This window comes from Acanthaster planci, linkage group LG01, assembly GCF_054643075.1.
Source record: "Acanthaster planci isolate LZ-2023a linkage group LG01, COTS_SCS, whole genome shotgun sequence".
Taxonomy (NCBI): Eukaryota; Metazoa; Echinodermata; class Asteroidea; order Valvatida; family Acanthasteridae; genus Acanthaster; species Acanthaster planci.
Window position 1 is genome coordinate 16,271,131 of NC_141777.1, and position 15,943 is coordinate 16,287,073.

Genomic DNA, 15,943 nt, shown 5'->3' on the forward strand with positions numbered 1-15,943 from the left:
GGGCGGTCAAAAGTCGCAAGTATTCAGCTTTATAGTGATCGTAACAGTATTCAGTGTACTTGCCATAGTGTTGTAATCGACTCATATGCGCATACATACATGGACATGTACACCATACCAAAGATCATGTAGCACCATATACACGCACACAGCATCGTTGCTTCCGCATACGTGTACGTAAAGTGAAAGTATCTTTTTACGCATGTGTAATGCATGCTGATTGGATAAACAAAGCACTTGTCACGTATCTACGTAAACAATGCTGACTGCACCGAACATTTGAATAACAGGAGACCAACCAAGCTGCTCAATTTTGTCTATGCAGTTTCATCATGTATCCAAGTAACTGTAGTTGTGTGGGGAGTAAATCATGTAGCTTCCTTCTGCAGGCATAGCTCGTGAATGAGGCACAGCTTCTCAATGTAACAGAGGAGATTTGTTTATTTCCTTTTTGAGGCCTAGAACAGGCTAGAGGTTGTCCAGTCAATGACAGTATAAATAGGCTCTTTAGAAAAAGCCCTTTCCAATAGTACGAAACTTCACGCAAGGGCAATAGATGAACTGCCTGAAAACGTGCTTGGATTATGGACAAAATTTCGTCAGTCTATGGCGTTCTAACTAACCGAACTGTCACTACATATGCAAGTGTCCCAGGTGCCTGTTATTTATTCCATGAAAAGATTTGATCACCTTTGGTGCACCCTGGCCTCCCTCAATGAAACGCGGCCTCACCACCATGATCATCCTTTTCTCAGCACCTTAATGTAACGGACGTGTCTTTCCAGGCATCTTTGATTTATCCTGGTCTACTTGAGATTACAGGGGGGAGCAGTCCGGTAGGACGAAGAGCCTACTTCACATCTGGAAGCCCCACAGCAAAGGTATCTGAAGACATGGGGCAGTTGGTTGACTGGTATGGGCATGGTCGGTGTCTTCCTCCAATAGGGAGGTTGACAGAGGACTGACAATCTGGAACATGTCATAGGGGTAAGGACGCAGATGAAAAAGATGTTATTTTCAACAACGATGCGGTCACTTGCTTGGACTAAAGTAAGACTGCGCTATAGTTCAGAGCTGAGGGTGCCCTGTAGATTGGCGGGTGGTTAAGCGAGAGAATGCCTGGCTGGTGCAATTCTGGTTGAACCCTTCCCAGTGTCATCATGGCTCGTGGCCGGGTAGAGGGCGGAAGGGGCTGGTCTGCCAGAAACAGGTCAGGGACTTCGGAGGCTGGTGGCGGTCTAACGCCGAGGCGGTGAGCGATGGTGGTCAGAACTTCATTGTTGGACTGGACGGCTTACATCCAAGCCACAGAGGTATGTCCATGGTGGTCAAGGCGGTGCTACTTATTGGGTTTTGAGGAATTCGATGAAGAAGAAGAGTGCTTGTGCTTGCCTTTCCCAGTGGCAGGCAACCCAGTGGCAGAGGAAGCAGACAATGCCGCGGTAGGGAGAACGCCCGGGGCATGTTCCTGGTCAAGGTCAACAGGAACTGCAGAATTCCGGGCAAAGGGACGAGGAAAAAAGAGGTCTGATGACCCAGTGATGCTTTCGATTTTGACACTGTATGAGCATGGAGGAATAAAACATGTACGAGTGACCACACAGATATAGGAATTGCGAAGTAACAAATCGGTATTTAAAACATCGTCCCTTTTTAAAACAATTCTTTCACATAAATAATTTTTATTTGACATCAAATGGACAGATAAATTATAATAGTTATTAAGTTTAGGGGGTTTTGTGATGTTAAAAACCTTTTATGCTGGCCCCTAGTGTTGTTTGTGGTTTGCCTTTGAATGCCAGCATCGCCGCTGCTTTTTGATGACATCATTGCCTTCTGCAACTAATACCGCGTTATTAGTAAATACCGCAGTATTTTTTTTCATGGATACCGTGGTATCAAAAAAGGCAATACCGCCTAGGCTTAGTGTGTACATGCACACTGTACATGCACCCATGTACACCTTACAGGCAGGCCACGTGCTGGCGCTTGTGCATGAGTCTGAACATGGCATTGGAAGAGTTTGACAATTTTTTCCATCGTTAAGGTAGAAGAACCTAAACAAGCTTTATGCTGATTATTGACAATAGCAAAAATTATGTGTATGCCTGCCCTTGCTTTCAAGAAGAAATTTGTTATTTTTCATTTCATTCTGGATGATAAAGTGAGCATGTAAGGCAAGCCCCGAAACGATTATATGGCAACCTCTTCCCCATGGACTACCTCGTGGGAGAGTGGACGTAATATGACAGCTAACGATTGCTTTGTGAAGGAGGTTGATAAGATGTATGATCGATCACTGGTGAACAAGTATGGCTCCCTCTATTCGTTTTGTTACAAGTTGATGCATACGGTGCTGTAGTTCATTATTTGTAAGTAAGGGAACCCGCCTGCTGGTGTTGATAAGTTCAAACCAAGTGTCCAGACTATAGTCCGAGCATACATGTGCTTTACTGCAGCGTACTTTCTATTTTGGACTTGGCTGATTCCGTGTGTGATGGGGCCGGGAAAAAGCATGGAAAAAGACTGAACTTTTGCTCAGAGTTGTTCACATTTTTTGGGATTTAGATTACACAATAAGGTAATGCACGCCTTAATTTGCACCACCAGGCCATGCTTGAAAAAAATGGGCTGTGATTTCACAAAACTGGCCTTGCAAAAGACGGCTACACGGCTCCCTAGCTAAAACACTGGCTCCAGGGGACCCAGAGAGGAATTAGCAGGTGTTGGGGTGTCATGGCTCAACGGCGCACCAGGCAAGGCAAGCCCCGGCACTCACAGGGAGCCCGGCCCAATGACTTTGGTATCTGGGTAAGAGGGAGTATGGAAGGGGGCCATCAGAGAAATGGTCTTCTTGGCTGATGTCGAAAGGTGGGTGATACTCTTCAGCGTCGCAGGGGAATGCGGGCTGGAATGCTGTGTGAGTTCCTCAGGCAAAGGGCGTGGCATACTTCAAGATGATGGTACGACGGGCCCAAGAGATGCCTGGTGGGTTACTCCCTCTGGAGTCCTGGCTGGCTTGCCAGCCCAGCAAGTGACTAAGGAGACAGGGTCCTTGCCAGATCCTGCTGGTGTCCCTGCTCGGGTCGTCCACAGTCGACCACAAAGCTTCCCTGTCATTTCCGTGGGGCCGAACGAACCAGGGGCCTAGATCAGACCTTGTAGTACCGATAGTAAACAACCTACAGGGTGCACGTACAAGAAAAAATAGAGAACAAAAGCACACAAAATATACACCAGAAAACACTCTTACCACATGAAGTGTTAAAATTAAGGTAATACTTTATTCAAGAAGGAAGGATGGATGAGCAAATCCACACAGAACCGTGCAGCGAAAATGAAAACTTGATAAATCGAAGATGCCTGAAAAGACACGTCCGTTATGTGAAGGTACTGAGAAAAGAAGGACGATCATGGCAGCGAGGCTGCGTTGCATTGTGGGAGGTCAGGGTGCACCACGGGTGATCAAATCTTTTTGGCGATTAAATAACAGGCACCTGGGAAGTCTGCATATGTAGTGACTGTTTGTCTACTGTAGTAGACCCAACCCACACTTAATATGGGGAGGATTTTAAAGGTAAAACAAAAACTCACTCCAGAAATCCTGGTTTTTTCACCTTTGTTTGATCTTCTTGCACAAATGGCATAGCTAGAGGAAATCTTTGACACCTAATCTACCTAAAAATCTAAAACACAAACACAAAAATCCAGAAGAATCGATGTTGACATTTTTTTTTCATATATCCAACTTCAGTCGGTCCACGTCACTGCACAAGCAAGGGATTGCTAGTCTCCGTAGAAACACTGTGGTGATGTAGTTTCGTTTCCTAACAAACACCAGGAATAGGACAGTGCATTGGCTTATTATTCCCTTTTTGTTACGGTCGGAAGGGGATGCAACCAAGCAATATCCAAATTTACATCTGCCCAATCGTAGCTTCTAGATTGCCCACTATGTGAGCATCAGGCTAAAGTGAGTAGGGCAGTTCACCAGTTGACCAGACTGCTCCGTGGACCAGAGAGAGCGGTCTCACAGCACTGCTCCAGATAAAATATCATGCTCGCGCCGCTCACCATGGCCAATTGTCAACTCTCTATGGCCAAGTTGACAGCAACATTTACTTGTTCCTGCCCCACTATGGATGCCGCATTGGATACAGTGACTGGGGCCGGACCCGCCACTGCTACTACTGCTCACAGGTCTCCGGCCAGATCTGCCAAGCCCCTGAACTGCTTCGCTGCTGGAACTTTCGGCCTCCTCTCTTGATCATTCAGCTTGATTAACCTGCAGTGCTCCGACTAATCTGGCTTGTAAGTACCTTTCTGGATCCCGAGTCCTCATCCGGGAAGAAACGCATGTCACAGATCTAATCTTCAGACCACCCTTCTGAGAAGAAGTATAAAGATTCTCCTTTGACCAGAGAAGTGCTCTGCACCATATCAGAAACCTTGTCTGTGCTCGATTGTTCAGTGCTATCCTCCTCCCCATCTGGCCACTACATCCCCGGATCCAAATCTGTATTCGCCCCCCCCAAGCCCTGTACATACACGAAAGACACTGGGACAGAACAGGAAAATCAACCTGCACCATTTCAGCAACATCAAGCGACAGCCACGCGGGGTCAGCGCATTACCTATGCCACACGCCCAACTGAAGCAATCACCAACCCGGATCCACACACACCAGACTTGGCGGATCTGATGTCCAATGAGGAGGGACCCCTCTTGTTGGGTAGTCTATCCCTGTCTGAGTCTCGCCTCCTCCTACTTAGCTGGAGATGGTCCAAGTTCTGGGACTCTGTTGCCCGCAGCCACAACAGGTTACCCAAGATTGTCCTTCCTTCAAGCAGCTCCTGCTAGGGATGTCTGTCTTTGCGGAGCTCCCACTTGACAGGCATTTGCATTGATGCCATGGATAGACTGGATAGACTAGCATTCCTTTGGTGCCCGCTCCAGTAGTTACAACCACTCTCCTGCGAGTAACTACAAAACCTAGTTCTCTGTGCCAGTTGTTCCTGAGGTAGCAAAGGACAAGATAGCAGTGGACAGACGTAAGTCCTCCAACCTAGCCACCTCTTCTGAGAAAGCCAAGAAATAGATGGAGTCCACCTCTTGGATATGGACCTCGCATAGCAAGCTACCGATCCGACCAAGGCACCTCTTTCAACCGGAACCTTTTCAACTCTGTCCTCCTGATATCCGTGGTCAGAAACTACTGTTCAGCTATCGTGACGGTCCACCAAGGCTGCCCCAACTGATTGGCCATCACCGAAAACTCACCGATTCATCACCTTCTAAAGGGAATGTTCATAGAGCTTCATCCCATCCTTGAACCTAGGGGATGGTCTGCAACTTCTGGCTGGCTCTCCATTTGAGCCCACAGGATGGGCCTCTCTCCTTCAGTTAAGTATCAAGCTCGCATTCCTCCTAGCTTTCATTACTTCACTGAGGGGCTGTAAAATCAAAGCTCTCTTTACAACAGATGGCCACATTAGCTGGGAACCACTTGGATTATGCTTTATTTTAGCCATTGGGTTTCTCTCCAAAAAACATCTAGACACCTTTCTTCCCGCCTCCGGACATCGTTGTTCCGGAAATCACTTACACTTAGTCGCCTCCTCGGACAAACTCTGGTGTTCCATCTGGATGATGAAGTGTGTTATATGGAAAGGACAAAGGACATTAGGGGATCTGCCTTTCAGCTACTGATCACCACTAATCGACCTCGCCACCCGGCCTCCAGGTATACGAATGCCAGGTGGCTTGTCCCAGCAATTAATTTTGCCACTGAAGATTGGCCTACCACCCAAACGAGTAATGGAAACATCATATTCATGCCTATGTCCTCCGGGCTGTGTCCTCCTCCTGGGCCTATTTTAAGGGGATTCCCGAAGTTGGCATACTGGAATCCCCATCAACATTCACCTATTGTTATCTGAGTGATGTTGGAGGGGGGGTCACTCACATTGACTAGCCAGTCTCAGGACAGGATCACAGTAACTCAGATGCTGGAACCCCTGCAAGAGACATCATCATAGAAAGATAATCATACTCAAGCAAGCTTTTATGATGAATCAGGGTTTTACCCCCCCCCCTCTTAACCTCTTCGCACCGGGATTCTTTTGACCGTGACTGCTGGGCTGCGGTATGCCCAGTATGCAAAGCTCTGTCCAGCAGCTGGCCCACATTAAAACCGCAGCTGCCTGATGAATAGAATGTATGTGTGGTATGCACTAATCCTCACACAAAGCTGCGGCTGTTCACGGTTCCCGTGCTGAAGGGGTTAAGTTGATAGTCCTGTATACTCATAATATCTCTGGATTGTCTCCTATTTACTTACGGCAGTGTGACTGTGCCCACCCACCTCTTTGGTGTGGTGCTACTCTGCAATTAGTATTGGTAATCTGGGTATATTTTGAAGACAGTAGACTCTTCCCCAACTTAAGGTGGGCTGAGTCTACAAGTGAATACCTACCCAGATTACCTCTTTCCCTCTTTTCCTCCCCACTTCCTCAGCACTCAAAAAAGAGGAAGAATATGGCGATTTTTCCGCTATGCATTGTGGGAGACAAGGGCGCACCACAGGCCAATGGAGAATCTAGCAAATGGCGTAATGGTCTAGTTGTGTGCAGTTGGTATTGGTAATCTGGGTACGTATTCACTAGTAAACTTGACCCACATTAGGTGGGGGTGGGATAAATTAGTGGTTCTTGATTTTAGTGTTAAAAAATTTCAAAGCTGTTTTGATTTTATTTGATTATTGGCTGTCTAAAAAACATCTTTGGAGCAGCTCTTACCTGTACGTTGTTAATTTATACTATTTTGCCTAGTTATTCAGTGATTCATTCTACAAGAAAGGGCAGCCAGGTATGGCTCTACATAGACTACTAGCCTCTGGTGTGCAGACCATCTTGCCTCCTGTCTGTACTCCTGGCAAGACCCAGAAGTTGGGTTGTGCCTTTTTCTGGCAAGTGCAGAGAGTGTTCCAGAGTTGCAGCCTGTTTATCATTTAGGAACTTGTGAATGCTAAATGCTGTGTATTAGGCCCCCCTAATAGTCGGTATCTGGTCAGCGCGCGTGACGATTTTGAATGTGCACATCAAATGCTTTTTTCACATTTTTTTCCTTAAAATTTTTAAAACAGCGCCCTCTATTTCTGCACCACCTGAATGTTAGCGAGTAGGCTGATTCCTGGCCACAAGTCCACAAATCAGAAGGGCAATTTGTTCAGACTAATTCATGGGTAGCTTGTACTCAGTGATAGATCCATTGCGACTGCGTAATGTTGATTTTGAACACAAACAGTAGACCATGGGTAGGTGACAAAGTTGTAGCCAGCTGATCAACAAACTGGCGGCATGACGTGCGACATGCTATACTAGCCTTTGCTCTTTGATTAAATATGTCACTCATTTCTGTGTCTGTTGCCAATCTTAAAAAGCCAACCCCACCCCCACCCCCCCAAAGCATCGCCGCATCAATTCTTGAACTTTTGTCTGACCACAGAGCGAGTGTTTTTTTGGGGGGGAGCCTAATAGGATTTTGGTTAAATCCGGCCCACATGACCTTCCACTCTTTGGGAAAGATACCTGCACTAACTAAAACATGGAGCTTCTGGAGGGAGAAATCATACATGTTGAAAGTACAGTAAAATCTCGATAAGTCAAAGCCTGTTAAGTCAAAACTTTGTTTACCTCGACGCCTTTCTGTATTCCCAACAAAAGAATAGGCCTATATGTACAATAAACTATCCGTAACTCAAAGTGTCAATACCGCTAAAGCCGCTTATCTCTAAGTTTTGGTAGGCTTTGGTGGTTTAAAAACAAAACACTGAATAATGATGAATAAAAAGTGATGAAAGAACGCTTGCCTTCATTATGAGTCATTACTGTCTTACGCACGGCTTTTTCTTTGATGAGCCGAGCATGTTTACACGGGGTAACATTGTCACGTTGAGAAGCACTGGGTGGGCATCAACCACAACCGTAAAAAAGGCCATGTCTGAAACGGGCTTCCAGAGCTACGGCTAGGTCTATTGTCTGCGCGTCTCCATGCATTTCCAATGGAGTGAATACCAAGACCTAGCTCTAGACAAGAGATTCGGATGCAGCCTAAATCAGGCACGAATGATGCACCCTCAAGCACTTTGTACATGTATCATGTGACCCAGCACAGAAACCCCGACCGACTGGCGCAGCCCTCGTGCTGCATTATGCGGTAACAGCCTGATCAAGCAAAGTAAAAGAATGAATTCTCAAGACTTAGACACAGGTACCGGTACATAACTTCATTGGTTTATTGTTTATTAATGTACCACATAAAAACATGTTTAATGATGATGTTTGAGGAAAACTTGCACAGTAGGGATAGCCTAAAATCCATTTCATGTTCGACTCAGCTTGCAGGCCAACTGCCGTAAGCCAGTAAGGTTGCATGTGCACTGAAGCATGTAACTTTCGATAACTCGAACGTCGGATAACTCGAACTTTTTGTCCATTCCCTTGAGACTTATCAAGATTTTACTGTATGCGTAATTTCTTCTGCACAGACGTAGTGTAGAGATCATGGAAATTGGTCATCCCCCCTTTTTTTCATTGTTACCCTTCCCCCTTCTGTTATAGTATTCTGGTCCAGACTGGTTCATCCTTAGGGATAAAGGATCAACCCCATGTCACTGGGTTGCCACAGGTGCAGGGGCAGGAGTTGGCGATGTTCATTGTTCTCCATGCAATGATCCTACCAGCACATGCTACAGTTTTCATATTACATTAAATAAATTTGTCTTTCTTCCTGCACTCCTGACTGTACCTCCGTTATTTCTTACAGGTATGTAATCTCTTTTCTCTTTTACTGAAGTGAATGAATACAAGGTTGGCACAATTGCAGAATACCCCGCCACTCACCTCTCCCACATCGTAGCTGGCTACGATGTCGTGCTTGACTGCTCACACAGAGCTTCGCTACGCGCTCACTGTTTTTTTTTTACTTAAGCCCATAGCTTCACCTAATCACAATTGGACACAAAATGCCCAATTGGCATTGGCCGCAAAATGCCCAATTGGAACTGCCCGTGTTCGAACTGTCTGGGCAATCTGTTGTAGGGGGTTTTGATTTGTTTTTGCTTTTAAGGGTAAAAGATTTGCTTTTGCTTCTAAGGGTAATTCCTTAATTCGTTTTTGCTTTCAAGGGTAATACGCAGCAAAACTAAACATTTTTTCTTTCTGACAAATGGATATCTAACTTCTTCACAAATGAGTATGTAGCCTACATGGACCATTCCACATATCAACTTACCCAAGCTGCCCAGTCTTCTTACATATTGTTATCACCTCCTGTTTGGCTGGATTATATAACCCTGCTGCGTCCAATACAAACAACATGAATATGTCCTGTCCTTTGTTTTTGTATCGGCACAAAAATTCGCCTAAATACAAAGAGTAATGAACTTTCGCCGTCCATGACTTGGTATACTGGCCTTCATTTGTCTCCAATGTCCTTCAATCTTGTCAGTGTGTCCTCCGAATTTATTGACGAATTCCTTGGAATGGTTTATAGTTTTGTGTACGTATCCACATTTCTCCAAATTTGTGTATGCTTTCCAGCAATCCGATACTATGGTCGTGCCGGGGGGCAATCCAGTCCTGTATCAATGGTAGACGGGTAGCCTCATCAGGCTTCTCCACAGTGAGAATGAAACATTCTCTGGAGTCTTCCTCGATGCCGCCGAATACCCACTGCCCCTCCACATGGTATACCCGGTAGTATTTTCCTCTGATCCCTCTGATTTGTTTTTTATCTATGCCCAACATCACTACTTCGCACGTCTCGCGGCAAAACATGTCCCAGTCCACAGATGTGTGCTCTCCTAACTGCAACTGCATCCGAACTTGTTCTTGGGTGAGGTCGCAACACCACCAGTATGTTGGTTTCGATGTCTCCTCCAGTGACAAGTTGCTCTGTGAAAACCAACTTCCACTGCAGATGGACTTTTCACAGCGATGCCTTTTCCCATCTACCTGCTGGCGGCATTCCCATTTCTGGTGGTCCAATCTGTCTGCTGCTTCCATGATCTTTCATCTCTGTTGCAATTAAGCCCATGTTCTGGCACCATGCTACAGTGGTGTAGAAGCTCCATAACACCTCCCTACACAACCTGTCGTAGGTCATGAATCTCTCACCGATGCAGTTATCCTGATGCCGCTGGTACGATGAGGAACCCTTAACAACTTGGGTGCTTTCGTCTTTGGTGCTTGAACTGCCATGCTGGACTCCAACGTTACATTTTCTAACAAACTTGCTCATTTCGCAACCAAAAATCTCACTTCTTCAATACACGACAGATTACAAGAACATGTATAGCTAGTTGTGGCTGGGTTATTTAACCCACGCTTCCTTAATTTCAACTGGCTTTATTTTCTTTTCCAATCCCCCTCTTTCCATCAGCGAGGAATGTTGTGCCAACAAAACGGATATATAATTCAATGATCAAAAACCACTCTGCCCTTATTAAGCTCCTAGCCTTGCAAGACTCGCTAATAAAAAATCCTTCTGACTCTACCTCCAGTGCTTCTCATAATAGCCAGGCAAACCATGCTTGACTTCCACAAAGTTTTGGATACCCTGCCGATAATCTACCATTGCCAGACTGGGCCCGACATATTTTTGGGGGCTCTGTTACCAATCTCCCCATTTTTTCACACTTCCATGCCTCTACGCTTTGGTCTTCTCTTGGTGGCCGCCTTCATGTATTTCACAACAATTACTCTCTGTACACACGACCAAGGTACTTTAAAGCACTTGTTTTCTGTCAACAGACACACAACACAAACAATACGTTTAACTCATCTGCGCATGTACAGTTTCAACGCCACCCTTTCATTGTTAACTTGTGTAACCGAAGCATGAATGTTAACTTGTTGACACCATGACAACCCACGGTCACTCCTTCCCACAGTTAGTATCTGTGAAATCATACTGAATACACACCTCCAATACACGCTTCCGGTCACTGTAAATGTCCATTGATTCTGCACCATTTCACAACAGCAATGGATAGTATAACTAACATTTCGGACTTTGTCAATTTTACTGATATGCAAACAACCCTGCGAAGTGTATGTTGTATGACGCCAAACGCCGAGAACTATTTTCTTTGATCAACTGGGACTTATTCTTCCCAGTTCACCGATGGCCTGTTCAATTAGCTCCACACATTGTTTGTGAGTGGATACTCACAAGCCAGTATTGGAAAAAACTTGCCTGGAAAAGCACTTCTATCAACTACGGTTCATCATTGAGCATTTCCATGCATACAGCAACCGCTGGTTCTACTTTGACATACGCACACACAGGCGCAATTACTTATCAGGTCGTCCAAGATGCACCTAATTCATTCTCTTCTCTTCATGATGAACCTACGGCGTTTCACAATTGCCTCTACCGGATAGTTACCATACGCCAAATACCTTTTGGAAGCTGAAGTTCGCACATAATGGCCTACCGTTTTTGTAACAATAATCATTCCAGTGGCCTTCCCCCGACCACAGTTTATGTCTATGTGACATGTCACTCTGCATAACTAATGCACAAATACTTCTAACATTGCATCTTGTGTACGTAAAGGAAGCGTGGAATAGACATTGATTCTTCCACATTTTCAACTCTACCTTTTCTTATTCAACCTCTCTTTTGCCATCCATGCAACAACAACAAGCCATACCGGCCTTACTGACACTCCAATTTCATTCTTTTGAGCCACCGACAACGATTGCCCGAGATGCTTAATGAACATGCTTATCTGCCTCCAGTACTGCTCAACTGCCAAGCCGCGATTGACAACAAAGTTTTGGGTAGTCCGCCACTAATCTCCCAATTTTTGGCCACTTCCAGTAGACTTCTACTCTGTGGTTTTCTCAGCCTTAGATGACGCCCCACTTTAATTGTTTTGTGCCTCCGCCCAAATATATGGAAGCCGACTCTACTCCGTGGTTTTCTCAGCCTTAGATGACGCCCCATTTTAATTGTTCTGTGCCGCTGCCCAGAGTCTATGGAAGCCGACAGCGGCGGAGCCGCCACAACAAATTATTGTTCACACCTTCGATTTCAATGCGCCATGAACAAAGAACAATTTGGAAGCCTACAAATCAACGGCAATCTAATTGATCTGGCACATCACTCTAAAGGTAATAAATCTTCCCCTACTTTTACGGAACTAGCAGTCAACTCAACCATTTCAATTTTCAGCCTTTGCGAAATTGCGAAGCAGCACCCAAGAATTTGGACACAACTACACCGGCGTCTCATAAATACACCTTTTGATTACACTGGCCTCTTTACCGATGGCCCAGGTGATTTCGTCACACAGTTCGCTGCATCTGTGAACGGCAACTCGGGCTACATCATAATGTCTCTCCTGATGACCACATTCTCCAATCCTTACTCTCTCACACAAGCTCACTACATTCCATGGCTTTTACACCATGCCTAATGTGTACATGCTGTTTGTTGCAAGCCATCAAGTTCGCTGCCACAGGACCTCTATCCCAACTAATACAGGACAAGGAGTTAATCTCCTTCATAATGGAGAAGGCAACACCATCAGAACTCTTCAAGAAACTGGCAACAGACAAGCAATGACTCCTCTTGCCCCTGAGATTTTTGACATTCTCAACAAGCTACTGAAGGCTGACGAAAGCACCTGTAACGACATGTCCTTGCTGTGCAAACTTTTCTCTGGGGAAGGGGCCTCCTTCACGATGGCCACCCACACGGACAGACAAATTCCACGAGGCACGCCTTTGTCCATTCTTGGAAGCACACAACTACCACCCTTGGCAAAACTCGTAGTTCTGATAGACGGAGGATAAGGTTTTTTGTTGACTTCATCTTGGCTGTTAATGATCTGCATGTTAACCCGACTACATGTACCTACATATTCCAAGACTCTGCTAAGGAGATGTTGAACGACATAGAATCAGAATTTTTTCACACACTGAACGAAGCAATCAGAAACGGTATTATACCCCGTAGGTCTAAGAAAATGGATATTATGCAAAGACTAGCACTTGGTATACACGTAACAGATCAAGTCCTTCAAAACCTTGTGAGTGGAAACGTACCCAGCAAACCACCATCACAATTCTCCAAGGAAACGCTTGCAAAAGCTTGTCGATTGACTTCCTGCTGCCATATGCAGAAAGACATCCTCCTTGAGGTAAGCATGTTTCAGTACATTATACTCACCCTTTGGTGTGGCAATCTTTTACTATTAGACCCAGAACCTATATACTATTCAATGTCAACTAGCGTCAACAAGCGTCAATTTATACAATTAGCGTTAAAAACTCAAAATTACCCTTTTTGAAACAAATATACTACAGGAAAATCTCGATAAGTCGAAGCCCGTTTACCTCGACGTCTTTCTGAATTCCTGACAAAAGAATAGGCCTTTATGTAGAATAAACTGTCCATAACTCGAAACGTTAATACCACTTAAGCCGCTTATCTCGAAGTTTTGGTTGGCCAATTAAAAAAAACACTGAAGAATGATAAATAAAAAGTGATAAAAGAACGCTTGCCCTCATTATGAGTCATTACTGTTTTGCGCACGGCTTTTCTTTGATGAGCCAAGCATGTTTACACGGGCTAACATTGTCACGTTGACAAGCACTGGGTGGGCATCAACCACAACCGTTAAAGAATAAGGCCGTGTCCAACACAGGCTTTCAGAGCTACGGCCAGGTCTATTGTCTGCGCGTCTCCATGCATTTCCAATGGAGTGAATACCAAGACCTAGCTCTAGACAAGAGTTTCGGATGCAGCCTAAATCAGGCATGAATGATGCGCCCTCAAGCGCTTTGTACATGTATCACGTGACCCAGCACGGAAACCCTGACCGACTGGCCCGCGCGCTGCATTATGCGGTAACAGCCCAATCACGGAAAGCAAATGAATGAATTCTCAAGACGTAGACACAGGTACAGGTACATAACGTCATTGGTTTATTGTTTATTACCACATAAAAACACGTTTAATGATGATGTTTGAGGAAAACTTGCACAGTAGGGATAGCCTAAAATCCACTTCGTGTTCAACTCAGCTTGCAGGCCAACTGCCGTAAGCCAGTAAGGTTGCATATGCACTGAAGCGAGTAACTTTCGATAACTCGAATGTCAGATAACTCGAATTTTTCGTCCATTCCCCTGAGCTTCGACTTATCGAGATTTTACTGAATTTTTATAAGATTATTAACGTCCTGTATTAAGATGACGGTTGGTCGGGCTCACACAAGCGATGCCAACAAGCATCAACAAATGCCAACCAGCATCAACAAATCATTGGCTCAGTTTTATTCACAAATATTCTACTCTACGTATGCACTTGATTCACAATCATCAAAATCGGCACCGCTCACACGAGCTGGACCAGCTCCCATCTTGGTACCGGTCGTTTATCATGCGAATTCAAAGATGGCAGCCTCCTGACATCGCACAATTGTTAAAAAATTAATCTTTTCCTGCGCAAATATAGAAGCAGCGTCATAATTTGTTAATACATTTCGATTTTCAATAATATAACTTTCTGCTCTCAAAAAGGTAATTTCAGTTCTTGACGCAGACTTTATGAGTTGACTATCGTTTACGCTAAGTAGTATCACTGCTCAACATGTGCTCATCGTACAAGTATATTGATTTACTTCAGGGTCAGCTTCAAGTGAAACATTTTTTAACTGATGCTGATTTGGACATTTGCAATTTCTTCTATGGGGAGAAACTTCAAACAGGGCTCGGGTCAGAGACAGGGTCTCGGTTGGTTTCACTTCAATGTCCACACAGTGACACACACCTTTCAGCCCATCCACGACCAGCACCGAACTAATCAATCCTATAAAATTCCTTCCTACCAACAGTTCATTTCTACCACTCTCAATACCGTTATGGATTTGGAGCAATGCCAGCCAACAAACGACGACATCAAGAGAGCCATCTGCTTGTTCCTGGGACCAGTCCTTACACCGCGGGCATTGACATGGACTTCACCACGCTCCCTGCGCAGACTGACTTCTGAGGAAATATCCGGGCACTTGTCTACCATGCACACTTAGGGGGAACTCATCATCGTCAAACTACCGAGAAGCTGCTGCAGTACAAGTGTTTTCATCAAAAAGACCCATGCAACATCAACTTGACTGGTAACACAATTGTCAACAGACAAGAATATGAGGACAGATACAATCTCCCATGCTCCAATGCTATTTGACAAAGCCTCAAACAATACTTGATAGGCCAAGGCTACCTGCACGCTGAAGGTGATAAGTTGTTTTTTACAACACTTACATAAATCCTTGTTATCTAGTTGGTCTCATTCGATTGCCCCTGTGCTTTTCGCAACAAAATTCTTTGTAATATTTAGCACAACCGTTCAGAAGTTTGATTTTTTGGTCACTGTTTAACTTTTCATTTACCTACGATTTATTGGGCTTACATTTCTAATTTATTTTCCTTTTTAATCAGTTAATCTCAATTTCACATTTCATATTTGGTATGCGAAGTGTACACATGCAGTCCAACCAATTCATACAAAATTATATCTTTTATCAATAGCCTGTTCACCCTTAGCACCAGAAGTACATGTATCTAAGGTTCTCGCACAACAGTATTTTATTGAATTCCACATCTTCCCCTTTGGTCTGTCAACATCACAAGTGGTATTCACTTGCATAACAAGAGCAGTTGCAGCACATGTACATCAAAGATACCGTGACCTCCTGATATCTCGACAACTGGGATTTCTATTAAACCACAAAAAAATGAGTCTCGTCCAGTCTTAATGACCTGTCTTCCTGTCTGTCCACTCCAATAGCTGCACTAGTTGCCAGTCTTCGGCTGTGAACGGTAGAGTCTTGCTTACTCGTCAATCAAAAAGTCTCTCCCGTGATTTTGTC

General features: G+C 44.7%; 1 protein-coding gene and 1 pseudogene across 7 annotated transcripts in view; one reads left to right on the forward strand and one right to left on the reverse strand.

The window, feature by feature from the left end:
- clhc1 (clathrin heavy chain linker domain containing 1) overlaps nt 1-15,943 on the forward strand; it is a 140,424-nt gene that overhangs the window by 109,904 nt on the left and 14,577 nt on the right. The window contains exon 14 of one of the 7 annotated variants that reach the window (XR_015428069.1): nt 8,622-8,826. The exons of 5 other annotated variants lie outside the window; for them this stretch is intronic. Coding sequence is in view for 1 of the 2 variants with exons in the window: in XM_087147452.1 (XP_087003578.1) it covers nt 14,909-15,066 (158 nt within the window). In the remaining variant the exon portion in view is untranslated. Of the gene's footprint in view, nt 1-8,621; nt 8,827-14,908; nt 15,200-15,943 lie in introns of those variants that run through there. One more of the 7 variants, XM_087147452.1, reaches the window with a different exon arrangement.
- On the reverse strand, nt 9,291-10,302 carry LOC147800472 (uncharacterized; annotated as a pseudogene).